The sequence below is a fragment of the Pongo abelii genome, chromosome 7 (genome assembly GCF_028885655.2).
Source record: "Pongo abelii isolate AG06213 chromosome 7, NHGRI_mPonAbe1-v2.0_pri, whole genome shotgun sequence".
Classification (NCBI taxonomy): Eukaryota; Metazoa; Chordata; class Mammalia; order Primates; family Hominidae; genus Pongo; species Pongo abelii.
This window is the reverse complement of record NC_071992.2, coordinates 101,156,960-101,183,881: the sequence shown is the minus strand read 5'-3', so window position 1 is coordinate 101,183,881 and position 26,922 is coordinate 101,156,960. Positions and strand designations below refer to the sequence as shown.

Below are 26,922 nucleotides of genomic sequence, written 5' to 3'. Positions count from 1 at the left end.
GACTTTGTCTCTACAAAAAATACAAAAATCAGCCAGGAGTAGTGGCTCACACCTGTAGTCCCAGCAACTAGGGAGGCTCAGTTGGGAGGACTGTTTGAGCCCAGAAGATCAAGGCTGCAGTGAGCCGAGATCACACCACTGCATTCCAGCCTGGGTGACAGAGGGAGACCCTGTCTCAAAAAGAAAAGTAAAAAAGAAGTGTAAAATGCAATCTCATTGTACGTAATGCGCATACACGGCCCTGATACAGTTGAAAGCTTGTCTCATTTTCTTTATTGTGGTTTAATCCAATTTAAATTAAAATATGAAATGCTTAACAATCATAAAATCAATATATGCTGTGGTAAACAAAAGAGATCTATACTAGTATTTACAACTCTTTAATTTGTTTAAAAAGGAGGTAATATAACCTTTTTAACACACATTTAAACCTTTTGCCTCTAGGAGATATATCAATTAACACACAATATTCAAGGAAATCAGTGCTGTATAGATATTTTTGGTCTATTAAGGTGCAATTTATAATACGGAACTGACAAAATACTGAAGCAGAAACCATAAGTTACAAAGTAGTAACTCTCACAGACAGTAATTAGAACCCCTGTCCTGCATGCCTCTCCAGATATAGCAACTTACATTCTTCCAGAAAACAGGTTCTTTCCCTGACTAGGAAATTCACATGTCTTTCCAAACTAAACAAACACTTTTCCACTCAACCCTGGTTTTTAAAAACCATTAGAACTTTTGGTTTTACAAGTTACAACTAATTAGCATTCCTTTAAAAAGAAACTATTTTCAAAAGATAATGTATTTTACATGTTATATTAACTTACAGTGCATTTGATTTCAAGCAGAGAGATAATTACTAAAGACATCAAATAAAATTTTTTAAAAATTTAATTCATTAAATAATTGCTACAGATCAATCTTCTAAAAGCCTTAAACTACACACTGAGGGGAAAAGAACATTGACCAAAGTATTAGCTTCACTCTTCAGGAGCTCACCTTATGCAACAGTGTCCATCACTGTTACACAATTTACTGATACTCAGTTATTCTATCAACATTACAGAATAAGTTCAATTATTAAAATCTACATTCAAGCCAGGCATGGTGGCTCACGCCTGCAATTCCAGCAATTTGGGAGGCTGAGGCAGGCAGATCACTTGAGGTCAGGAGTTTGAGACCAGCCTGGCCAACATTGCAAAATCCCATCTCTACTAAAAATACAAAAATTAGCAGAGTGTCGTGGCATGTGCCTGTAATCCCAGCCACTCAAGAGGCTGAGGCAGGAGAATCCTTTGAACCGGGGAGGTGGAGGTTGCAGTGAGCCATGACCATGCCACTGTACTCCAGCCTTGGTGACAGTGTAAGACTCCATCCAAAAAAAAAAAAACTACATCCAGAGGAAGAGAGATGTAAGAAACAAATCATCAAAATCAAGGAAACTCAGGTAAACTTATGTCAGGAGATGACAAAAGTGTAGCATGTGTTCAAGTCTTAAATGTGGTTATTAAGTTAATGCTTAGTGTCCCTCCGATTGTAACAGAAAGGGCAAAAGAAACACCACTCTTATCCCCCACCAAAAACAAACAAAAATAAAAGATAATAGGTTAAAATTAAGATCAAGCTCCACCTGATAAAATTAAGAGACTGAGGGACATGCATAAAAAGAAAAGTGAGTTTTGCCATGGAAATGGGTTGAAGGGTTTATGGACCCATTATATACTTATATGAGACTGAAGTAATTTTTTCCACAAATTGACAGAACAATGACCCACACAAAATTGCTTCCTGCTTTGCTGCCAAAACACCAGGCAAAAATGGGCAACATGTTCATGTCTGAGGGCAGCTCTGACTGCACTGGTACTATGTCATATGTTAGTTTCAAACTATGTTAATGTCATAAACTGGCAGGCATTGCATCTTGTCAATTATTAGCCAGTTCATTATTAACATTACTGAGTGAATATTATATATGGTATAATTCATTACAGTGTAAATAGCCATTTGTATCCTGGGGAATTCCTCACCAAGACTATATGGAATATTGTTGATCAGTGGAGGAGACCCATTAAGTAGCTTTATCCCATTGCCCTTAACTCTTATATTGTTCATTTTATTAAAGGTATCATGCAATGAGAGTTAGCAATATAATCACTGCAAAAATTATCCTTATAGGAAAACATAACCTACTTTTTATGAATTGGAATAACAAAATATTAAGCAGAATCACTTGTTACAAAAAAAGCATCACAATCCTATCATTTGAGATATAAGTTTCCACCTAACATCATTAAGAGCTGTGACTAATTCGGTCTCTATGGCAAGGTAAAATTTTTAATACATTCTAAAGTTTGCAATGTTAACTATATTTTCACACAGGTTGAAGTTGGCATATTTCACGGGTTTTAATATATGTCAAACAATGCTTACTGTGAATATCCATGAGTGCAAATAAGAGACAGATAAGTTAGCAAAGAGATCTGGGTCAGCTGGGCTTGATGGCCCATGCCTGAAATCCCAGCACTTTGAGAGGCCAAGGCAGGAGGCCTAGTTTAGGGCAGGAGTTTGAGACCAGCCTGGGCAACATAGAAAGACTCTATTTCTTAAAAAAAATAAATAAATTAAAATTAGCCAGGCATGCTGGTGCATGCCTGTGGTCCTATGTACTCTGGAGGCTGAGATGGGAGGATCACTTGAGTCCAGGAGATGGAGGCTGCAATTAGCCAAGATTGTACCACTGCAATCCAGCCTAGGTGACAGAGTGAGACTCTATCACTAAAAAAATAAAAAAAATTAAAGAGAGAGAGAGAGAGATCTGGTTTTCTTTGTGACACTGAGGCTCATAGTAAAATGTTTCCTATAAATTAGAATTCCACAAAGGAGATGTTGGCAGATACTTTTGTGCTTTGATTTGTTTCATTGTCTCTCTACAGCCATGTTTGGGGGAGTTCACTGGTGACAATTTTTAATGGAAAGAGGCTCTCACTTTGCGGCCCTTCAGAGGCTGTGGTGGGCGGTGATTGCTCACTAGAAAAGCTGCTGCTTCACCCTCTGCTGTGCACAGGAGACTGCGAAATTTGGCCAGCTGTAGAAGAAGAAAAGAGTTAGCTTCAGCATAGAAATTCCCACCAATATTAACGAATTACCCTGCATAAAGAATTAAGATATATCTATAACCAGGAACAAAAAATACTGCAATGAAAATTTTCTGTTACATGTCATATATAATAAAACAACTCTTTTGCTAAATTCTCATCACTGTACAAATACCTACGGGTTCCAAAATTAAATGTATAAGCATTTTTAATTTAAGACCAGCCTGGCCAACAAGAGGAAACATCTAGAGTGTGGTTTATTTCTTATTTTCTTATTTTCTTATTCCTAAAGAGGAAATATTTAGAAATCAGAGAATGTTTTTCAATCTATAAACACACACACATACATACATTTTATGACAAAAATGAACTCAACTATATATGCTGTTTTGAAACCTAATTTTTTCACTTAGTATATATCCTAGCCATCTTTGCATGCCAATACATATCAACCTACATCACTATTTTTTGTTGCTGAAAACTTTTCTATTATAAATATGTTTTATAAATTTTTAACAATCCCTTGGTGGCTTAATATTATTTATTAAGATTTAGTACAGGTCTAAAGTGAAGTTGGAAAAATTAAAACTAATTTTATCTTCTCAAAAATATGCACCAAAATTATACTGTCAATTAATAAAAGAAAATCTTTGGTGTTTGTTTTATTTTGATGAAGACAAATTATTAGGAATGAGAACCTACATTCTCTAAATTTTGTTAACCATCTAATCTCAGAGTCAAGCAAATTCACATCCTTTAGGTTTTCATCAAATACCTGATGCCTAAAATGTTTCTTGTACAGTACTAACCAGGACAGGGGCAGAGGAGAGAGAGGTCCTTTATAAGAAATAGGCAACAGTTTATAACCATGCTCTATGGCAATAGGATCAACCATCATATATACAAGCAACCATGTTTTCCACATGTGATATTTTGAGGGTTTTGTTTGTTTGTTTGTTTTTTGAGACAGAGTCTCGCTGTGTCACCAGGCTGGAGTGCAATGGCAGGATCTCAGCTCACTGCAACCTCCACCTCCCAGGTTCAAGCAATTCTCCTGCCTCAGCCTCCCAAGTAGCTGGGACTGACTACAGGCACGTGCCACCATGCCCAGCTAATTTTTGTATTTTTAGTAGAGATGGGGTTTCACCATGTTGGCCAGGATGCTCTCGATCTCTTGACCTCATGATCCGCCCTCCTCAGCCTCCCAAAGTGCTGGGATTACAAGCGGGAGCCACCGCACCCGGCCATTTTGAGGTTTTTTTTTTAAGTACAGATATGGGAAGGAGACAAATGTTTACAACGTACTATTACTCATGTTTCATTAGACCAGATCATCATAGCTAAAACCACATGAGGCTGAAGAGAATCTCTGGTCAAGTCAAATAGCAGAGGCTAATAAAATCTAACCTCTGAGACCATAGGAAAGATACCTAGCCTTCTGCAGATCATAACAATCCAGGTCTGTCTGGAGTGGTCATTCCAGGTGGCTGTGCAGGAATTCTGAGTCCTGAATTAAAGCATGGGTCCACAGGCCTTATCAAGCAACCTGCCTCCACAGTGATACCGCTGAGTCTTCTGAAGATGTTGGCTTTATTTTTCTCCCACAACCCTAGCTCCTGCCCCTCTGGGAGTTCAACCCCTCTGAAAGTTGATCATGGCTCCCTGTCCCAGCAGCACTTTCAGCTCACCAGTCTAGAATTGGATCTGACTTCAGCTCTTTCTCTGACCAGCCTGTGTATTTTGGTAAGAGTCCCTAGACCTGTCCTGATATCTCACCAAACCCCTTCCCCTTATAACTGGGTCTCACAATCATTTAGCCCAGTTAGGTCGACCCTGTATTTGCCAGTCCCCATTCAGATTTGCTTCTGTTGGCTCTGGGTGTCCTTCAATACTGCCCTGGCCTTAAAATGCACATGTCTGGCTGGTTCCCACCAGTCTTGTCCCCTTATGTGGCTCCAGGCCTTATTCAGGCAGCAAAGCTGCACCTCTGTCACTAAAGCTGACTCAGTACCTACAGGTTCCCAGTAGAAATGTTCCCAGTTCAGCCTTGAGGCTGAAGCAGGTATGACCTGTTTTGCTGGTTTCCTTGACTCTAATGCTGAAATTGTAAATTTCATTGTGTAGCAACTCCAATAAGCTAAAATACTCTTCTATGTTTCTGTAAACAGCTTTATGCCACTCTCATGCTCAAACCTCTTTGATAGCACTCCACTGCCTGCCAAAATTGAGTAATAATAAAAATAAGTTCTGTTATGGAGCATAATGGACTAGGCACTGTGTTAAGTGCTTTACATTACCTCAGTCAAAATACCCCTGTCAATAATATATAATTATCCCCTTTTACAGATGAGAAACTTGAGAGGTAGCTGAGAAGTTTCAATAAATAAGCCATCTTGACAAGCCATGCACTAACCACAGAGAAACTTGTTTTCTGTTTCCTTATTTTCCCCTATCCTTTTAATTTACTTTTTATTATGTAAATGTTCAAAAGTACACAAAGGTAGAAAAAGCAACATCATAAATCACCAGGAATCCACGACCTAGCTTCAACACACAGCCAATTTTTCCATCCATTCTCCCACCAAAGCTCTTTTTCCATTTGCCATCCTACCCAAACTAGGCTATTTTTAAGCAAATTCCAAACATCGTATCATTTTAGTGTAAACATTTCCAAATACATCCCTATAATACATCACAGTTCTAACACTTTTGTAGGCACCCAAAACAAATGTGTCAGCATGGCTTCCAAGCCCCTTGCCCACGCAGTTCTAACTAACCTTCCTAGATGGATCTATTACGTGCACACGCATGTCTCACTCTAAGCCAGTTTTGGGAGGGGTGGTCCCAAAGCATCTGAATGAAAATACTTTTGAGTTCATTCTTAAAAATTCAGATCCCTGGACCCTACCCCAAACTTGTGAACTGGAATTTCTAATAAGGCCCAAGGAATCACTTTTTTTTTTTTTGAGATAGAGTCTCGCTCTGTCACCCAGGCTGGATTGCAGTGGCATAATCTCGACTCACTGCAACCTCCGCCTCCTGGGTTCAAGCGATTCTCATGCCTCAGCGTCTGGAGTAGCTGAGGTTACAGGCAGGCGACACCACGCCCAGCTAATTTTTTTTTTTTTAAGTGGAGACAGGGTTGCGCTATGTTGGCCAGACTGGTCTTGAACTCCTGGCCTCAAGCGATCCTCCCGCCTTAGCCTTTCAAAGTGCTGGGTGAAAGATTCTCCCCAGGGCCTGAAAGTTTAAGGGAATGAATAACTTCTCCCTCCTCAGGCCCAGTCCCAAGGTGCAAGGCCACTTGCTCCAGCAGCGTGCATCAGCAAGATAGCAGAAGCAGGAAGAGAGCTGGCTGGGAGACACATACCCTCTGAAGACTGAGAGGGAGGCTGTCCGGGTACTATGCAGCAGTCACGTCAGACTGGGACACTTCTGTTTACAGAGGACTATAAAACCTCTGCCCCATCCTCACTTGGGGCTGATGCCATTTTAGGCCTCAGCCCATCTGCACCCCGGCGCTCATTAAAACCTCGTGTTGCTCCACACCACCTCGTGTTCTGTTGGCGTGCTCTCGGGGTTCGAAGTGATACAAGAGCCTTGCATCTGGTATCAGTACCCGCCCTACTGTCCACAGCAGCCCCTCTGAGCTGCTGTGAGTGTTATTGTGTCTGGAATTGGCGGGTTCTTGGTCTCACTGACTTCAAGAATGAAGCTGCGGACCCTCGCCGTGAGTGTTACAGTTCCTAAACGCAACGTGTGATGTTCGGATGTGCTCGGAGTTTCTTCCTTCTGGTGGGTTTGTGGTCTCGCTGGCTTCAGGAGTGAAGCTACAGACCTTTGCAGTGAGTGTTACAGCTCATAAAGGCAGTGTGGACCCAAAGAGTGAGCAGCAGCAAGATTTATTGCAAAGAGCAAAAGAACAAAGCTTCCACAGTGTGGAAGGGGACCCCAGTGGGTTGCCATTGCGGGCTCCAGCAGCCTGCTTTTATTCTCTTATCTGGCCCCACCCACATCCTGCTGATTGGTCCATTTTACAGAGAGCCGAGTGGTCTATTTTGACAGGGCACTGATTGGTGCGTTTACAATCCCTGAGCTAGACACAAAGGTTCTCCAAGTCCCCACCAGAGTAGCTAGATACAGAGTGCCGATTTGTGCATTCACAAACACTGAGCTAGACACAGGGTGCTCATTGGTGTGTTTACAAACCTTGAGCTAGATACAGAGTGCCAATTGGTGTATTTACAATCCCTTAGCTAGACATAAATGCTCTCCAAGTCCCCACCAGACTCAGGAGCCCAGCTGGCTTCACCCAGTGGATGCCGCACCAGGGCCGCAGGTGGAGCTCCCTGCCAGTCCCAGAGCCATGAGCCAGCACTCCTCAGCCCTCGGGTGGTCGATGGGACCGGGCACCGTGGAGCAGGGGGCGGTGCTTCTCGGGGAGGCTCGGCCGCACAGGAGCCCACGGAGGTTGGGGGGAGGCTCAGGCATGGCGGGCTGCAGGTCCCGAGCCCTGCCCCGCGGGAAGGCAGCTAAGGCCCGGTGAAAAATTGAGCACAGCAGCTGCTGGCCCAGATGCTAAGCCCCTCACTGCCCGGGGTAGGCGGGCCTGCTCACCGCTGCGGGGCCCACCGAGTCCACGCCCACCCGCAACTGGCGCTGGCCCACAAGCACCGCCGGCAGCCCCAGTTACCGCCCACGCCTCTCCCTCCACACCTCCCAGCAAGCTGAGGGAGCCAGCTCCGGCCTTGGCCAGCCCAGAAAGGGGCCCCCACAGTGCAGCCACAGGCTGAAGGGCTCCTCAAGTGCCGCCAAAGTGGGAGCCCAGGCAGAGGAGGCACGTAGAGTGAGCAAGGGCTGCGAGGACTGCTAGCACACTGTCACCTCTCATTATCAGTCTTTCCACTATGGAGGAAAAATACGACAATCCTTTACTTACTATACTTATATAGAAGAATCCTGTTATGGAATCTTAATCAAGGAATGTGTTGAATCAGGGAAAAGTTAATATAAAGTAAAAAATCTAGGAGTATGTGGCAGTCGTAATGGGACTATTTGTCCAAAAGGTAAGCAGTGGCTTTGCTTCACCACAAATGGACAATGGGGAGTAAAAACTCAAGTGCTAGAGGATACAAGGAGAGAACAGATTATAGCCAAAACAAAAGCCAACAACTCCTCTCCAAAATCACCCATGGCATTTCCATCCCTTTATACAAAACTACAAGCAGACGTATCACTTCCCAAGGCAGGAAAAAACTTGTTTGTAGATCTAGGAGAACGCACCATCCTTACCATGAATGTGTCCAATTGCTAGGTATGCAGGGAAGCCCGTATGAGTCAACAGTGGCCATGGTATGGGATAGACAATCCCCCTTACTTACTAGCATCCCAAAACTCCAGCTTCACTTTCACTCCTCAGGAATGCGCACAGTCCTGGACACTTCCAGTAACAGGGACGGTGTGCATATCCCGCAAGTGGAATGATAAAACTCATCATGCCATAGGTGAAAGCCCCTGTCACCAAACCCTAACAGTCAATGCCTCCACAGCAGAGGGGTGGCCAAAATTACCCCATGGAGCTTGGTCTCCTTCTAACTTAAGCTACCTCAATTATGTCTTGTCAAAAAAGGCCTGATACTGTACAAACACCACAACCCTTATGAGGCATACCCCAGCCTAAGTGCACTGTGGGACAATCCTATGAACACCAGCCTCCAATGGATTGCCCCTGACGGATTCCTTTGGATATGTGGAACCCAGGCATACTCATGGCTACCTTATCCCTAGCAAGGTACTTGCTTCCTAGGCACAATTAAACCTGGATTCTTTTTACTTTCAAAGCAGGTGGGCAACATCCTCGGAGTCCCTGTGTATGATAACCTAGCCAGAGAAAAACGATCCTTGGAGGTAGAAGGGAGCCAAAGATGGCAAGAGGACGAGTGGCCTCTGCAACAGATCATGGAATATTACGGTCCTGCCACTTGGGCTGAGGATGGTTCATGGGGGTTATTGCACTTCCATATATATGCTAAATAGAACAATTAGACTACCAGCTGTTCTAAAGACAAACACTAACCAAACCACCTCAGCCCTAGAAATGCTCTCGTAACAAAACAGGCTACCACTAGACTACTTACTAGCAGAAGAAGATGGGGTCTATGGTAAGTTTAATATCTCTAATTGCTGTCTTAACATAGATGATAACGGAAAAGCGGTTCTAGAAATCGCTTCAAACATCAGAAAAGTAGCCCATGTATCAGTCCAAATCTGGAAGGGATGGGACCCAACAAACCTTCTAGGAGGGTGGTTCTCTAATTTAGGAGGATTTAAAATACTGGTAGGGACAGTAATCTTCATCACTGGGTTCCTCCTGTTTCTCCCCTGTGTTATCCCACTAGCCACCAAACAATCCAGATGATGCTCCTGCTACAGCGACATGATGGATACGAACCCTTCTCTCAAGAATACCCCAAAAATTAAGTTTTTCTTTTTCCAAGGTGCTCACGCCACCCCTATGTCATGCCTGAAGTAGTTATTGAGAAAGTCATCGCTTTTCCTTTTTTCTATAACCAAATAGACAGGAATGAAAGATTCTCCCTGGGTCCTGAAAGCTGGGCAGGGGGTGAATAACTCCTCCCTCCTTTGGCTCAGTCCCAAGGCACAAGGCCACTGGTGCCAGCAGTGTGCATCAGCAAGATAGCAGAAGCAGGAAGAGAGCTGGCCGGAAGACACATACCCTTTGAAGACCGAGACGGAGGCCGTCCAGGTACTACGCAGCAGTTACATCAGACTGAGACACTTCTTGTTTACAGGAGACTATAAAACCCCTGCCTGCCCTGTCCTCACTTGGGGCTGATGCCATTTTACACCTCAGCCCGTCTGCACCCAGGCATTCGTTAAAACAGCCGGTTGCTCCACACCACCTCGTGTTGTCTGTTGGCGCGCTCTCGGGGTTTGAAACAATACAAGAGCCTTGCATCCCTGGGTGCAGACGGGCTGAGGCCTATGGCGTCAGTCCCAAGTGAGGACAGGGCAGGAGTTTTACAGTTCTCTGTAAACAGGAAGTGTCCCAGTCTGATCTGACTGCTACATAGTACCCAGACTGCCTCCCTGTAGATCTTCAGGGGGTATGTGTCTTCCCGCCAGCTCTCTTCCTGCTTCTGCTATCTTGCTGATGCACGCTGCTGGAGCAAGTGGCCTTGGGCCTTGGGACTGGGCCTGAGGAGGGAAAAGTTATTCATTCCCTTAAGCTTTCAGGCCCCGGGGAGAATCTTTCAGTGGGATTACAGGAGTGAGCCACTGCGCCCAGCCTGAGAAAGAGCTGTTATCCAGACTAAATAAAGAACTCTTGCACACAACCCAATGTAAAAATGGACAGATAATCTGAACAGATACTTAACAAAAGGAGATACATACATAGCCAATAAGCATATAAAAAATGTTCAAAATCATTGGTCACTAGATAAATGCAAATTAAAATCACACACATACCCACTAGAATACCTAAAGTTAGAAAAACTGACAATGCCAAATACTTGCAGGGGTATGAAGCAACTAGAAATCTCATATGTTGTTGGTGGGAATTTAATATGACACAGCCACTTTAGAAAACAATATAGTAGTACTTTACTCAGCTGGGCACAGTGGCTCATGCCTGTAATTCCAGCATTTTGGGAGGCCAAGGCGGGCAAATCACTTGAAGTCGGGAGTTTGAGACCAGTATGGCTAACATGATGAAATCCTGTCTCTACTAAAAATACAAAAATTAGCTGGGTGTGGTGGCGAGTGCCTGTAATCCCAGCTACTCAGGAGCCTGAGGTAGGACAATCTCTTGAACCCGGGAGGTGGTGGTTACAGTGAACCAAGATCACACCACTGCACTCCAGCCTGGGCAACAAAGCGAGACTCCTTCAGAAAAAAAAAGGAAAAGAAAACAATATAATAGTACTTTACAAAATTAAACAAACATGACCTAGTAATTCCAGTCCTAGGTATTGACACAAGACATATACAAATGTGTCCACACAAAAGTGAGCAAATTACTCCTAATATCCATATATGGATTGCTATTATTCATAATGGCCAAAAATTGAAAGCAAGCCAAATGTCCATCAACTGTGAAATATATTTTTTAAAAATATAATATATCCATACCATGGAATATTACACAGTAATAAAAATTAATGAAATGGGTCAGGTACCATGGGTCACACCTGTAATCCCAGCACTTTGGGAGGCCGAGATGGGTAGATCACTTGAGGCCAGGAGTCCAAGACCAGCCCAGCCAACATGGTGAAACCCCATCTCTACTAAAAATACAAAAATTGGCCGGGTGTGGTGATGCATGCCTGCAGTTCCAGCTACTCAGGAGGCTGAGGCAGCAGAATCACTTGAACATGGGAGGCAGAGGTTGCAGTGAGCCAAGATCTCGCCACTCCACTCCAGCCTGGGCAACAGCGCCAGACTCTGTCTCAGGAAAAAAATAAAATAAAATGGGTGAATCTTAAAAAGATTATACCAGTAAAAGAACTCAAACACAAAAATCTACTGTATGACTCATTTAAATTCTAGTGACAGCACGTCAGTAGTTGCCTAGGACTATGGTGAAGAAGGTAAAGGACTGCAAAAGAGCACCAGAAAATTTTTGGCTGAGATCTCTATCTTTTATTTATTTATTTTGAGATATAGTCTTGCTCTGTTACCCAGGCTGGAGTACAGCGGCACAATCTGGGCTCACTTCAACCTTGCCTCCCAGGTTCAAGCGATTCTCCTGCCTCGGCCTCCTGAGTAGCTGGGATTACAGGCACGCACCACCATGCATGGCTAATTTTTGTATTTTTAGTAGAGATGGGGTTTTACCATGTTGACCAGGCTGGTCTCGAACTCCAGACCTTAGGTGATCCACCCGCCTTGGCCTCCCAAAATGCTAGGATTAGAGGTGTGAGCCACCGCGGTGGTTGAGAACTGTATCTTGATTGTAGTAGTTGTAGCATGTCTATATACAGTTACCAAAATCAGCAACCACACACTTAAAATTCATGAGTTTCACTGCATGCAAATAATATCATAATAAACAAAAGAGAGTTGTTTTTCTTTAAAAGGAGAGTAGAAACAAAGCCAAGTATTTTGCACATTGAATTTCAGCTAAGTAACCCAATTTTGATGATTTAGGATAACCCAAAGAGACTTGGCAAGAGAAGCTGTCCCTCCAGAGAAAATGACAGACTTGTCTTCAAAAGGATCAGAAAATAGTACATTTATCACTCACTGGCATGGCAGTTAAGAATTTAGTCCTCAATGAGTGACTCTGAGAGAGAAAAATAGACTTAAATCAAGAAAAAGAAAATGAAAAACATCTGATTTGCCCCTTAGGTCAAACTGTGACTTGGCAAGAAATTGTGGAGAAAACCCTAGGAAAAAATCCGGAAAACACTACACTTAGTATTCATATCTCCTTAGGCATTTCTTGATTGTGACAGTATCTCAGACTTACCTTGTTTTTGATGACCTTGGCAGTTTTAACGACCTTGAGAATACTGACTATTTTATAGAATGTCCCCTGACTGGGTTTTGCCTAGTATTTTTTCATGGTTAGACTGGGACTGAATTTTTTTTCTTTTGCTTTATTCTTTAACTTTTAAAACTACCACAATATCAGATTTTAATAAATTGAATTGTTACTCAAATAACTTTCTCAATTTGGTTAAAAACTAAAATACGTGAAAGTGTTCCTACTATAGGAGATTTAAGTGAATGCTCCAAAGTGAATTAACAATCACTTCAGAGCTCTAAAACACAGCTATTATTTTATATACTGCTCTGCATAAAAGCCACATTGATAATAGTAATCCATTTAGCCTCAGATAAGACAAAGTAGTGAATCCTCAGCTAGGCACTCACAATTCCTAAACTTGCAGGTAGATATTTTTAATAAGGTTAACTTTATTATTTTTAAGGAACTAAACTATATATTTTGATATATTCTCTTCCAAATCACTGGTGGATTGAAAACAAAAAACAAAACTAAACAAAAAGTTATTTTCCAAGTGGCTTTAAGAAATAACAGCATCCTTGAGATAGAGGGAAAACATGATTCCCTTATTAACTACCTTGATGCTATAGTTTATTCATTCTTAATATTAGTTCAAATTTAATAAAGAAATATAAAAGTAAACCATTTAGCATGTGACAGGGAGAAAAATGAATTTCCTTATTAAGGACTCTGAATCAGTAACAGGTCATTTTTCTCATGATACAATGATAGAAAAAATTCACAGGAGTTTTTATGTCAGTCAAGCTCTGGATTTCTATATAGACCTTTGTAAAATGTTTTAAAAATGTATGCACTAGGTTATTATTTGCCTTTAATCCTAAAGACAAGGTCAACAAGGAGAAACACCCAACAAAAGGAAGGATGTGTTCAGTGTCCCAAGGGGAAATGCTGCCTGAAATGATCTCGGTAAAGGTGGGCCAGCTCTGGTATCATTAGGAGGAAAAATAAACAGGTAGGCAGGTGGGCAAGCCCAGTACATGTGTACTTTATTAGCTGCAAAAATTACTAGACTATGTTCATGCTAAGATACTGCACCTAATTCAAAAAGAACAACAAAAACAAAACCAGTGAAGAAGCACAGCATCCAAGAACACACAGCATCCACCCATCAGATTGGCCAGCCCCATGGTTCAGCGCTCCAAGCACAGTTTCTGAACATTAAAGACTGGATATCCTGGCTAGGTGCAGTGGCTCATGCCTGTAGTCCTAGCACTTTGGGAGGCCGAAGCAGAAGGATCATTTGAGGCCAGAAGTGGATCACTTCAAGACCAGCCAGAGCAATAATGCAAGACCCTGTCTACACAAAATTTTTCAAAAAAAATAAGCCAGGCATGGTGGCATGCACCTGTAGTTCCAGCTACGTGGGAGGCTGAGGCAGGAAGACGAATGGCTTGAGCCCAGGAGTTCAAGGTTGGGGTGAGGTATGGTTGCACCGACTCCACACCAGCCTGGCTGACAAACTGGGTATCCTGAGTCTAGCAGACTCTTGGCCTACAGGGGAAGCTCCATAAGTTTTTAACAGAAGAATGAGTGAGTAGATGTCTACACAGAAAGAGCCTCCCCACAGCCTCTCTGCAAACGCTTAAGCATTAAGCCCCTCAGACAGCCCAACAAAAGTTTCTGTCAACAAATGCCAAAAGATCAACAATTCCTCCTCTCCCTCTCGTTCCCCTCCCCTTTCTCTCGCTTTCCTCTTCTTATAATTATAGTAAGAACACTTAAATGAGATCCACCCTCTTAACAAAAAAAAATTTTTTGAGAGAAAGTCTTGCTCTGGAATGCAGCAGCATGATCCTGACTCACTGCAGCATCCACCTCTTGGGTTCGAGCAATCCTCTCACCTCAACCCCTTGAGTAGCTGGGACTATAGGCACGCATCACCACACCTGGCTACTTTTTGTATTTTTCGTAGAGACAGGGTTTTACCGTGTTGCCCAGGCTGGTCTCGAACTCCAGGACTCAAGCGATCCACCCACCTCAGCCTCCCAAAGTGCTGAGATTACAGGCAGGATCCACTGTGCCCAGCCTACCCACTTAACTAGCTTTTTTTTTTTTTTTTTTTTTTTTTTTTTACATTTTTTTCTTTTATTATTATTTTTATTATTATTATACTTTAGGTTTTATGGTACATGTGCACAATGTGCAGGTAAGTTACATATGTATACATGTGCCATGCTGGTGTGCTGCACCCACCAACTCGTCATCTAGCATTAGGTATATCTCCCAATGCTATCCCTCCCCCCTCCCCCCACCCCACAACAGTCCCCAGAGTGTCATGTTCCCCTTCCTGTGTCCATGTGTTCTCATTGTTCAATTCCCACCTATGAGTGAGAATATGCGGTGTTTGGTTTTTTGTTCTTGCGATAGTTTACTGAGAATGATGATTTCCAATTTCATCCATGTCCCTACAAAGGACGTGAACTCATCATTTTTTATGGCTGCATAGTATTCCATGGTGTATATGTGCCACATTTTCTTAATCCAGTCTATCATTGTTGGACATTTGGGTTGGTTCCAAGTCTTTGCTATTGTGAATAATGCCGCAATAAACATACGTGTGCATGTGTCTTTATAGCAGCATGATTTATAGTCCTTTGGGTATACACCCAGTAATGGGATGGCTGGGTCGAATGGAATTTCTAGTTCTAGATCCCTGAGGAATTGCCACACTGACTTCCACAAGGGTTGAACTAGTTTACAGTCCCACCAACAGTGTAAAAGTGTTCCTATTTCTCCACATCCTCTCCAGCACCTGTTGTTTCCTGACTTTTTAATGATTGCCATTCTAACTGGTGTGAGATGGTATCTCATTGTGGTTTTGATTTGCATTTCTCTGATAGCCAGTGATGGTGAGCATTTTTTCATGTGTTTTTTGGCTGCATCAATGTCTTCTTTTGAGAAGTGTCTGTTCATGTCCTTTGCCCACTTTTTGATGGGGTTGTTTGTTTTTTTCTTGTAAATTTGTTGGAGTTCATTGTAGATTCTGGATATTAGCCCTTTGTCAGATGAGTAGGTTGCAAAAATTTTCTCCCATTTTGTAGGTTGCCTGTTCACTCTGATGGTAGTTTCTTTTGCTGTGCAGAAGCTCTTGAGTTTAATTAGATCCCATTTGTCAATTTTGGCTTTTGTTGCCATTGCTTTTGGTGTTTTAGACATGAAGTCCTTGCCCATGCCTATGTCCTGAATGGTAATGCCTAGGTTTTCTTCTAGGGTTTTTATGGTTTAGGTCTAACATTTAAGTCTTTAATCCATCTTGAATTGATTTTTGTATAAGGTGTAAGGAAGGGATCCAGTTTCAGCTTTCTACATATGGCTAGCCAGTTTTCCCAGCACCATTTATTAAATAGGGAATCCTTTCCCCATTTCTTGTTTTTGTCAGGTTTGTCAAAGATCAGATACTTGTAGATATGTGGCATTATTTCTGACGGCTCTGTTCTGTTCCATTGATCTATATCTCTGTTTTGGTACCAGTGCCATGCTGTTTTGGTTACTGTAGCCTTGTAGTATAGTTTGAAGTCAGGTAGTGTGATGCCTCCAGCTTTGTTCTTTTGGCTTAGGATTGACTTGGCGATGCGGGCTCTTTTTTGGTTCCATATGAACTTTAAAGTAGTTCTTTCCAATTCTGTGAAGAAAGTCATTGGTAGTTTGATGGGGATGGCATTGAATCTGTAAATTACCTTGGGAAGGATGGCCATTTTCATGATATTGATTCTTCCTACCCATGAGCATGGAATGTTCTTCCATTTGTTTGTATCCTCTTTTATTTCCTTGAGCAGTGGTTTGTAGTTCTCCTTGAAGAGGTCTTTCACATCCCTTGTAAGTTGGATTCCTAGGTATTTTATTCTCTTTGAAGCAATTGTGAATGGGAGTTCACTCATGATTTGGCTCTCTGTTTGTCTGTTATTGATGTATAAGAATGCTTGTGATTTTTGAACATTGATTTTGTATCCTGAGACTTTGCTGAAGTTGCTTATCAGCTTAAGGAGATTTTGGGCTGAGACAATGGGGTTTTCTAGATATACTATCATGTCATCTGCAAACAGGGACAATTTGACTTCCTCTTTTCCTAATTGAATACCCTTGATTTCCTTCTCCTGCCTAATTGCCCTGGCCAGAACTTCCAACACTATGTTGAATAGAAGTGGTGAGAGAGGGCATCCCTGTCTTGTGCCAGTTTTCAAAGGGAATGCTTCCAGTTTTTGCCCATTCAGTATGATATTGGCTGTGGGTTTGTCATAAATAGCTCTTATTATTTTGAGATACGTCCCATCAATTCCTAATTTATTGAGAGTTTTTAGCATGAAGGGTTGTTGAATTTTGTCAAAGGACTTTTCTGCATCTATTGAGATAATCATGTGGTTTTTGTCTTTCGTTCTGTTTATATGCTGGATTACATTTATTGATTTGCGTATATTGAACCAGCCTTGCATCCCAGGGATGAAGCCTACTTGATCATGGTGGATAAGCTTTTTGATGTGCTGCTGGATTCGATTTGCCAGTATTTTATTGAGGATTTTTGCATCAATGTTCATCAAGGATATTGGTCTAAAATTCTCTTTTTTTGTTGTGTCTCTGCCAGGCTTTGGTATCAGGATGATGCTGGCCTCATAAAATGAGTTAGGGAAGATTCCCTCTTTTTCTATTGATTGGAATAGTTTCAGAAGGAATGGTACCAGCTCCTCCTTGTACCTCTGGTAGAATTCGGCTGTGAATCCATCTGGACCTGGACTTTTTTTGGTTGGTAAGCTATTGATTATTGCCACAATTTCAGCTCCTGTTATTGGTCTATTCAGAGATTCAACTTCTTCCTGGTTTAGTCTTGGGAGGGTGTATGTGTCGAGGAATTTATCCATTTCTTCTAGATTTTCTAGTTTATTTGCATAGAGGTGTTTGTAATATTCTCTGATGGTAGTTTGTATTTCTGTGGGATCTGTGGTGATATCCCCTTTATCATTTTTTATTGCATCTATTTGATTCTTCTCTCTTTTTTTCTTTATTAATCTTGCTAGCGGTCTATCAATTTTGTTGATCCTTTCAAAAAACCAGCTCCTGGATTCATTGCTTTTTTGAAGGGTTTTTTGTGTCTCTATTTCCTTCAGTTCTGCTCTGATTTTAGTTATTTCTTGCCTTCTGCTAGCTTTTGAATGTGTTTGCTCTTGCTTTTCTAGTTCTTTTAATTGTGATGTTAGGGTGTCAATTTTGGATCTTTCCTGCTTTCTCTTGTGGGCATTTAGTGCTATAAATTTCCCTCTACACACTGCTTTGAATGCATCCCAGAGATTCTGGTATGTTGTGTCTTGGTTCTCGTTGGTTTCAAAGAACATCTTTATTTCTGCCTTCATTTCGTTATGTACCCAGTAGTCATTCAGGAGCAGGTTGTTCAGTTTCCACGTAGTTGAGCGGTTTTGAGTGAGATTCTTAATCCTGAGTTCTAGTTTGATTGCACTGTGATCTGAGAGACAGTTTGTTACAATTTCTGTTCTTTTACATTTATTGAGGAGAGCTTTGCTTCCAAGTATATGGTCAATTTTGGAATAGGTGTGGTGTGGTGCTGAAAAAAATGTATATTCTGTTGATTTGGGGTGGAGAGTTCTGTAGATGTCTATTAGGTCTGCTTGGTGCAGAGCTGAGTTCAATTCCTGGGTATCCTTGTTGACTTTCTGTCTCGTTGATCTGTCTAATGTTGATAGTGGGGTGTTAAAGTCTCCCATTATTAATGTGTGGGAGTCTAAGTCTCTTTGTAGGTCACTCAGGACTTGCTTTATGAATCTGGGTGCTCCTGTATTGGGTGCATATATATTTAGGATAGTTAGCTCTTCTTGTTGAATTAATCCCTTTACCATTATGTAATGGCCTTCTTTGTCTCTTTTGATCTTTGTTGGTTTAAAGTCTGTTTTATCAGAGACTAGGATTGCAACCCCTGCCTTTTTTTGTTTTCCATTTGCTTGGTAGATCTTCCTCCATCCTTTTATTTTGAGCCTATGTGTGTCTCTGCACATGAGATGGGTTTCCTGAATACAGCACACTGATGGGTCTTGAGTCTTTATCCAGTTTGCCGGTCTGTGTCTTTTAATTGGAGCATTTAGTCCATTTACATTTAAAGTTAATATTGTTATGTGTGAATTTGATCCTGTCATTATGATGTTAGCTGGATATTTTGCTCGTTAGTTGATGCAGTCTCTTCCTAGTCTCGATGTTCTTTACATTTCGGTATGATTTTGCAGTGGCTGGTACCGGTTGTGCCTTTCCATGTTTAGCACTTCCTTCAGGAGGTCTTTTAGGGCAGGCCTGGTGGTGACAAAATCTCTCAGCATTTGCTTGTCTGTAAAGTATTTTATTTCTCCTTCACTTATGAAGCTTAGTTTGGCAGGATATGAAATTCTGGGTTGAAAATTCTTTTCTTTAAGAATGTTGAATATTGGCCCCCACTCTCTTCTGGCTTGTAGGGTTTCTGCCGAGAGATCCGCTGTTAGTCTGATGGGCTTCCCTTTGATGGTAACCCGACCTTTCTCTCTGGCTGTCCTTAACATTTTTTCCTTCATTTCAACTTTGGTGAATCTGACAATTATGTGTCTTGGAGTTGCTCTTCTCGAGGAGTATCTTTGTGGCGTTCTCTGTATTTCTTGAATCTGAATGTTGGCCTGCCTTGCTAGATTGGGGAAGTTCTCCTGGATAATATCCTGCAGAGTGTTTTCCAACTTGGTTCCATTCTCCCCGTCACTTTCAGGTACACCAATCAGACGTAGATTTGGTCTTTTCACATAGTCCCACATTTCTTGGAGGCTTTGCTCGTTTCTTTTTATTCTTTTTTCTCTAAACTTCCCTTCTCGCTTCATTTCATTCATTTCATCTTCCAGGGCTGATACCCTTTCTTCCATTTGATCGCATCGGCTCCTGAGGCTTCTGCATTCTTCACGTAGTTCTCGAGCCTTGGTTTTCAGCTCCATCAGCTCCTTTAAGCACTTCTCTGTATTGGTTATTCTAGTTATACATTCTTCTAAATTTTTTTCAAAGTTTTCAACTTCTTTGCCTTTGGTTTGAATATCCTCCCGTAGCTCGGAGTAATTTGATCGTCTGAAGCCTTCTTCTCTCAGCTCGTCAAAGTCATTCTCCGTCCAGCTTTGTTCCGTTGCTGGTGAGGAACTGCGTTCCTTTGGAGGAGGAGAGGTACTCTGGTTTTTAGAGTTTCCAGTTTTTCTGCTCTGTTTTTTCCCCATCTTTGTGGTTTTATCTACTTTTGGTCTTTGATGATGGTGATGTACAGATGGGTTTTTGGTGTGGATGTCCTTTCTGTTAGTTTTCCTTCTAACAGACAGAACCCTCAGCTGCAGGTCTGTTGGAGTACCTGTCCGGCCGTGTGAGTTGTCAGTCTGCCCCTGCTGGGGGGTGCCTCCCAGTTAGGCTGCTCGGGGGTCAGGGGTCAGGGACCCACTTGAGGAGGCAGTCAGCCCGTTCTCAGATCTCCAGCTGCGTGCTGGGAGAACCACTGCTCTCCTCAAAGCTGTCAGACAGGGACATTTAAGTCTGCAGAGGTTACTGCTGTCTTTTTGTTTGTCTGTGTCCTGCCCCCAGAGGTGGAGCCTACAGAGGCAGGCAGGCCTCCTTGAGCTGTGGTGGGCTCCACCCAGTTCAAGCTTCCAGGCTGCTTTGTTTACCTAAGCGAGCCTGGGCAATGGCGGGCGCCCCTCCCCCAGCCTCGCTGCCGACTTGCTGTTTGATCTCAGACTGCTGTGCTAGCAATCAGCGAGACTCCGTGGGCGTAGGACCCTCTGAGCCAGGTGCGGGCTATACTCTCCTGGGGCACCGTTTCCTAAGCCCGTCGGAAAAGCACAGTATTCGGGTGGGAGTGGCCCGATTTTCCAGGTGCCGTCTGTCACCCCTGGAAGGGGAACTCCCTGACCCCTTGCGCTTCCCGAGTGAGGCAATGCCTCGCCCCTGCTTCGGCTGGCACACGGTGCGCTCACCCACTGACCTGCGCCCACTGTCTGGCACTCCCTAGTGAGATGAACACGGTACCTCAGATGGAAATGCAGAAATCACCCGTCTTCTGCGTCGCTCGCGCTGGGAGCTGTAGACCGGAGCTGTTCCTATTCGGCCATCTTGGCTCCTCCCCCTTAACTAGCTTTTAAGTGTACAAAACAACAACTTCTTACACTTAGCAGGCACACATTTCTTAGGGCACTGCACCAATCACTGTCCTCAAGTTTCACTTGGAAATTTGTAGAAGCAGGTGTGGGGACTAAGGTCAGAAAGAAAAATGTCGCCTTCTATAAGTAGCCTCTCTCTGATTTTTTTGTTTGTATCTCAGCCTGTTTATACCCCATTTTTTGTTTGTATCTCAGCCTGTTTATATCCCCATATCAAACAAACAGCAACAAAACAAAAGCAAATGATTATAGTGCTCAAAATGATGCTTCACTTTCATCAGTGTTGCTATGTACATTTCTAAGAAGTGGCAAATAAATCATCTAATCACAGGTCAAATACGAAAGGGACATAGATCTCATCTAGCCCAACCACCCATCTGATGAATAAAGGGAAAACACAGACTTCAAAACACAGCAGAAATTAAGGGCAGGGTTGAAAAAAAAAAAAAAAAAAGCCCAGTTTCCTCTGAGGGAATCAGTATCAACCTGGAAGAGATGATGTACCTGTTGAGAGCTGATGTTTATAGGTTGCTTTAAAACATTCCATGTGACACTCTCAAGAAGAGGTGGAAGTGTGAGAGAACCAGGATATGTCCAGTAGTCCCAGGATGGTGGAAGCAGAGATAATGGGTCAAAATTTGTGAATCGAGTTTGTTTACCCTGGGGGAACATACAGAATTCCCACAAATTACAATGGGATAGCTTTACATAGACTTCAAAAAACATACATCCATGCACATCCATTATAATTCCATCAACAATATAGAATATCTGCATCTAGAATTATCTAATATCTTCCTTTAGTATCTTTAAAAAAGCATCTATCCTCATCTTAAAAATTTTAGATAAAGTAACATATAGATTTATTTAAGAAGCATAAAGTTTGTTTTAATATAAGTGGTCCCTTAAATGTGTTACAATTAAAGGCTTACTCTAATATAATACCAGAGACTAATTATGCATAAGTATATTTATTCATGTTTATTTTAGGTAATTTAAGATCTTTACATTCAAAAGATAAATGGTAATAGGTTACTTCTGCTTTTTTTCATCAAGTATGTTGCAAACTTCAAAGCAGGCAGCGTATGCCTAAGTCTTTCAAGGGAGATAAGAGACTGTGGAAGAGAAAAGAAATATGTTAATTATTAACAAATAGTAATTCATTTTACCTTTTCTTTAATGGAATCCAAAATGTCAGTAATCTTTTGCAGTTGGGAATTAGGTTCACCAATCTAAAAACATGAAATTTCAAAGGAAATGGTTACTGTAGCAGATCAAGTCTGAATCACTCAATTTCAGCCACTATTTTAAAATTATTTTTTTAAAAAAAACCTTAGCCAGCACAGAACATACAGTGATTGTTCTATAACAAAGCTTCTCTTTTACCTGCAGGCTGTATCATGCCAGAAGGATCTGAACAACAAGATAATATTACAGGGTTCCTGTACTGAACTTTCAGCTTAGTCCCAAAACTAATAGTAACAGCTTAATATTTGTTAAGTTTTATCAGTGTTTAAGATGTAGGTTAACTTGAGAGAAACTTTGCATAAGACAGTCTAACAAATAACCTGTACTACTAAGCTAGATGTAACAGTCAGCCCCTCAATTCAAATGGACAATGGTGGCATCAAAATACTAGATGCAAACATGTCACACTTGCAGCCTAAAATGATTTGAGGTCCCAAATCAAGGGAATATATCATCATAAGCAAACTCATCATAAATTATAGATACACAAATGACCCTCTTTTCATTATTACAGGTGTTCTGAATCTACCTGAAGGTTTTAAAGCACGCGGATCCTGCCGCAACCACCCCTACTTGGTGTCCAAAGGCAAGGAATTGTTGCCATCCATGAAGCATTCTCTGTTCATGAGTTACAACACATGGAGAGTATGGGGTGTGACAAAGGGGCACGCCTACAAGAATGTGGAGGCAGAGGGAGGTGAGAAGCCCAACCTGTTCCCAGGTATGATGACAATAATTGTCTAACCACATGTGAATATTAGATTAAAGGAAATACAATAAAATTTCTTTAAAAACCAGTGAGCACATTGGGACAATATGTCATTGTGGTGAGATGAGTGTTTCAAGAATCAGGAGCTTGAACTTTATTCTGTCCTCAATAGTATACAATTAGGAAGAGCCCAGAATAAATGTTTTCTTCCAGTATCTCAGTTGTTATTTCTGCTGCTATTCTTGATGTTGATGCTGGTATTGTTATTCACATAAAAATGATCAATGGACAATAAGAAGACTTATAAGACAATGCTCCTAAATGAATATATAATTTTTAAATATTCATTTCAAAAGGAAAATGCTACACCTAAAATGAATTTACTATTAAACAAGATGGTTGAATGTCTACATCGTGACTGAAGCTCTTTCTTCAACAAGGCTGATCATTTAAAATGAAAACAGTAGATTCTTACCTGTAAAAACACTCCCAAGACAGTCAGTCCATCTGGTTCATGAGCTGCCTCAACAAAGCTGGGGTATTTGTCTGAATTCCAATGAACAACATGGAGCTGAAAGGGAGATATACAACATAGTAGGAATGTTTTGTTAGACATCCTGAAAAACATAAATGCAAATAAAACATTTACAAATTTTCTGGTGCTGTACACTTATGTATAATGTATTTATCACAAGAATCTTGGACAGAATCCTCTTATTTATTTTTGTCCAAAAGTGAAAGTTCATGCAGTGAAGGATCACAGTCACTTAACTAGCCTGTGGTGCACTATATTAAAGACTCTATAGAATGCCTTGAGCATCCTAGCCGGACATGGTAGTACATGACTGTAGTCCCAGCTACTTAGGAGGCTGAGGCAGGAGAATCACTTGAACCCAGGAGGTGGAGGTTGCAGTGAGCTGAGATTGTGCCACTGCACTCCAGCCTGAGCGACAGAGCGAGACTTTGTCTCAGAAAATAAATAAATTTTTTAAAAAGCCTTGAACATCCTTCACAGCCCCTCCAGCCCTAACAAACTCCAACCATTGCTCCCAAGTAACTGGAGACTCCTCCATGTCTTCCACAGATGAGACTGCAATGGAACAGCCTCAGATCAGATCCCAGCTGGCAGTAAAGTCCATGGAAGAGGCCTGAGCTCACAGGTGGGTGGAGAAGTCAACCTCCTACACGGTAGGTTTTCCAGGACAATCCTGCTACCAAGGACAGTGAGGCTGTTTCTAAAACTGCCCAGTTAAATGTTTACTACCTGTCATTTTAAGACTATTTATGGCTTGAACACAAAGTCTCCTTATCATCTTAAGTAGCATTCAAACTTTTTTATTAAGAGCATTTTAAATTGGCAAATCATAACTGTATACATTTATGGGGCACAATGTAATGTTTTAATATATGTGTAAATGTGGAATGATTAAATCAAACTAACATATTTGTCATCTCACACATAAAAATGCTTATCATTTTGATACATTTACCACGTTCTATGAATATGTTTAGATACTTTGCTGAGAGCAAGTTTCAATGGGGGAAAAAGAGGTAGAAAACGGGAGGGTAGCTGGTGCTACTAAGGAGGGGGATAAAACAAGGGGGAAGGGAAAGAGGTGGGGGGCCTGGAACTCTGGAAAACAGACTTCACCCACCCCTTACAACTCTACTCATATGCAAGTGGCCTTATGCAACACCAAAAGGTATCCTAAATGTTTTACCATTGCAAGCAATACAGTATCTCGAACACACCCACAAGTGTGAAAGATTTCAGAATAATGATAAAGGAGAAAACACTTTTGGGGAGTCTTCCCCAAAAGGACAAACTGAGACAGAAGCCAAAGGGCAATGCGACATGCCTAAAAGATTTAGCTATGATCATAAATGGTGATCAAGCCATGGTGTCCAAGGACCTGATATGAGGGAATGCTTCAGACAAGATCTCCTTCTAATGAATCCCTTTTGTTTATCAGGGAGGAAATTCTTATGTGAGCCTTCATGCCCAAATCATCTTTCTAGCTGACTGTTACAGAGAGGATTTAGCATATTCAAATACATGTTTATCCCATCCTTTAAATATAACTCTATGTCTTACAGGCAATTTATAGGAGATAATTTCTGGATAGATAACAATTATCATAAACAGTCAACTATAAAACAGTGCACCATCCACAAACGATCAAGGAAGACTGTGCAATATCAGGCTAGTAATATAAAAGTGGATTCCTGTAGTGCCATGTTCCAAGTTGGTGTGAGATAGTTGGGGGAGGAAAGAAACCTGAAAACACCAAGTGATGAAACAGAATTCATTTGGCTCACATGAGACAGATGACATTCACTGTCAGGGAAGGGCTGATAAGGATGTTAAAATTGTTTTAAGTGGCTCCGTGCCAATGCACCAGTTCTCTCAGTAAGAGATGAGACCAAAGAGAGAAAGATATAGAATGACTTCGTTAGGATCGCAACCAGAACTGATCAGAAAATGAATGTGTAACTAAAGAGAGATGAATGGATATATATATATATCCTATATACAACCACCCTTCTGCTAGTTAAAAGTACAACTATTTAAACTATGATGGGAAACTAGGCCAAGAAAATATTTTTCTTTCTCTCCTACACACCTTAACTGGCAACAATACCTTCACAGAGGAACTGATACCACTTCTATTAGCATTTATATTGTAATTAAAACATTAAAAAAATAGCAAACTCACATTTCCTGACTAACAATAACTAGAGCAGTGATTTGAGCTGAATGACAAGAAATTGTAACCACTACAAAAATGAAAATTAGATTCTTCCCTACTGGCAACTAATTTCTAAATAATAATATTAAAATTTAGCAGCTTCAAATTGCATATTAGTGGTATGCAGAATATACTGCCAAATACTATGTCAAAAATCCATGATGAATGTTGAAATCAGTTTCATTATTAGCTGCATATTTAAAATGCTTGCTATATAGTCTGCCTAAACTTTCATTAGATAAAGTTCCAAACACAGAATGGACGATTAGCCTAGTTTTGTAGATGCCTAACGTTTGGGATTAAACTTTTCTTGATTTAGATCACTTTAATCTCTCTGTAATATTATAAACCATCATATTAGGCCTAAAATTAAAATTGTATATGTTGCAACTTTAAATGTCTTTTTTCTTTCTTTCACTTCTTCTTTTTACTCACAAGGGAACATAACTTGATGATGATCATGAACTTCGTACAAAAGTGGCTGGAAAAACTAATCAACTCCTTGGAATCACGGAGCTGAGCACAAAGGGGTTCTTTTGAATGTGAAACCAAATGCAAGGACTCCCAAATGCCCCCATCTCCAGCCTTGACCTTTTCTTAAACTGGAAGTTTTTATCCAATAGCCTACTTGAACATGAGCCTAGAATGCCTAACAGACATCTCAAACTTAACCTGTCTAAAACAGAGAGTGAATTCCTCTCTGCAACCTTCTCCTTCCCAGACTTGCACATTTCAGTAAATGGCACCACCAGCCTCTGATATGCTTACACCGAAACCTTAAGAGTGTTTCTAAACTCCTCTTTTTCCTTCCTTCAATCATGACATCCTTTTCATCAGCAAACCCTATTGACTTTATCTCCCAAACATCATAGATTTGTCCAGCTCTCTTCATCTCCACCACCCCCAGAGTCCAAATTACTGTCACTGCTCACTTGAATGACTTCCATAACCTTCTAGTTTTTCTCCCTACATCAACATTTGCCTGACAACAGCCTCCTCTCCACCCAGCAGCTAGTTATATTTTGTAAAATATAAAGCAGAACATGTCATTCCCCGATCAAAACCTTCCATTGTCTTCTTCCCACTGCGTTACAGATAAACTTCAGACTGCTTACAATCCCCAACAGCACCCGATGTGTCATGGTCCCTGCCTGCCTCTCTGGGACAGAGCACATAACTTTTCCTTTCTCATTAATTCCAATCCTAATAGGCCAATGACTTTCTCCTCTTGAACATGCCAGCCTCACTCCCTGCCTTAGAGCACTTGTGCTTGCTGCTCCACTTCCTGGAATGCTCTCTCTAGATTTTTCTCATAGTGCTTTCTTCTTATCATTCAGTCTCAATTCATGTATCACCTCAAAGAAGCTTTTCCTGAGCCGTCAGCCCCTCTACCAAATCACATGGTATTGTTCCC

At 41.4% G+C, this 26,922-nt stretch overlaps 1 protein-coding gene across 1 annotated transcript in view; it reads right to left on the bottom strand.

Annotated features, from left to right (window-relative positions):
- Window positions 1-256: 256 nt before the first annotated feature.
- Window positions 257-26,922, bottom strand: part of CA13 (carbonic anhydrase 13) — a gene marked incomplete at its 5' end in the record, with an annotated part of 44,082 nt that continues 17,416 nt past the window's right edge. Inside the window, 4 exon segments of the mRNA XM_063726388.1 lie at window positions 257-3,091; window positions 21,306-21,461; window positions 21,971-22,033; window positions 23,234-23,329. Of these exon segments, the coding sequence (XP_063582458.1) occupies window positions 2,972-3,091; window positions 21,306-21,461; window positions 21,971-22,033; window positions 23,234-23,329 (435 nt within the window).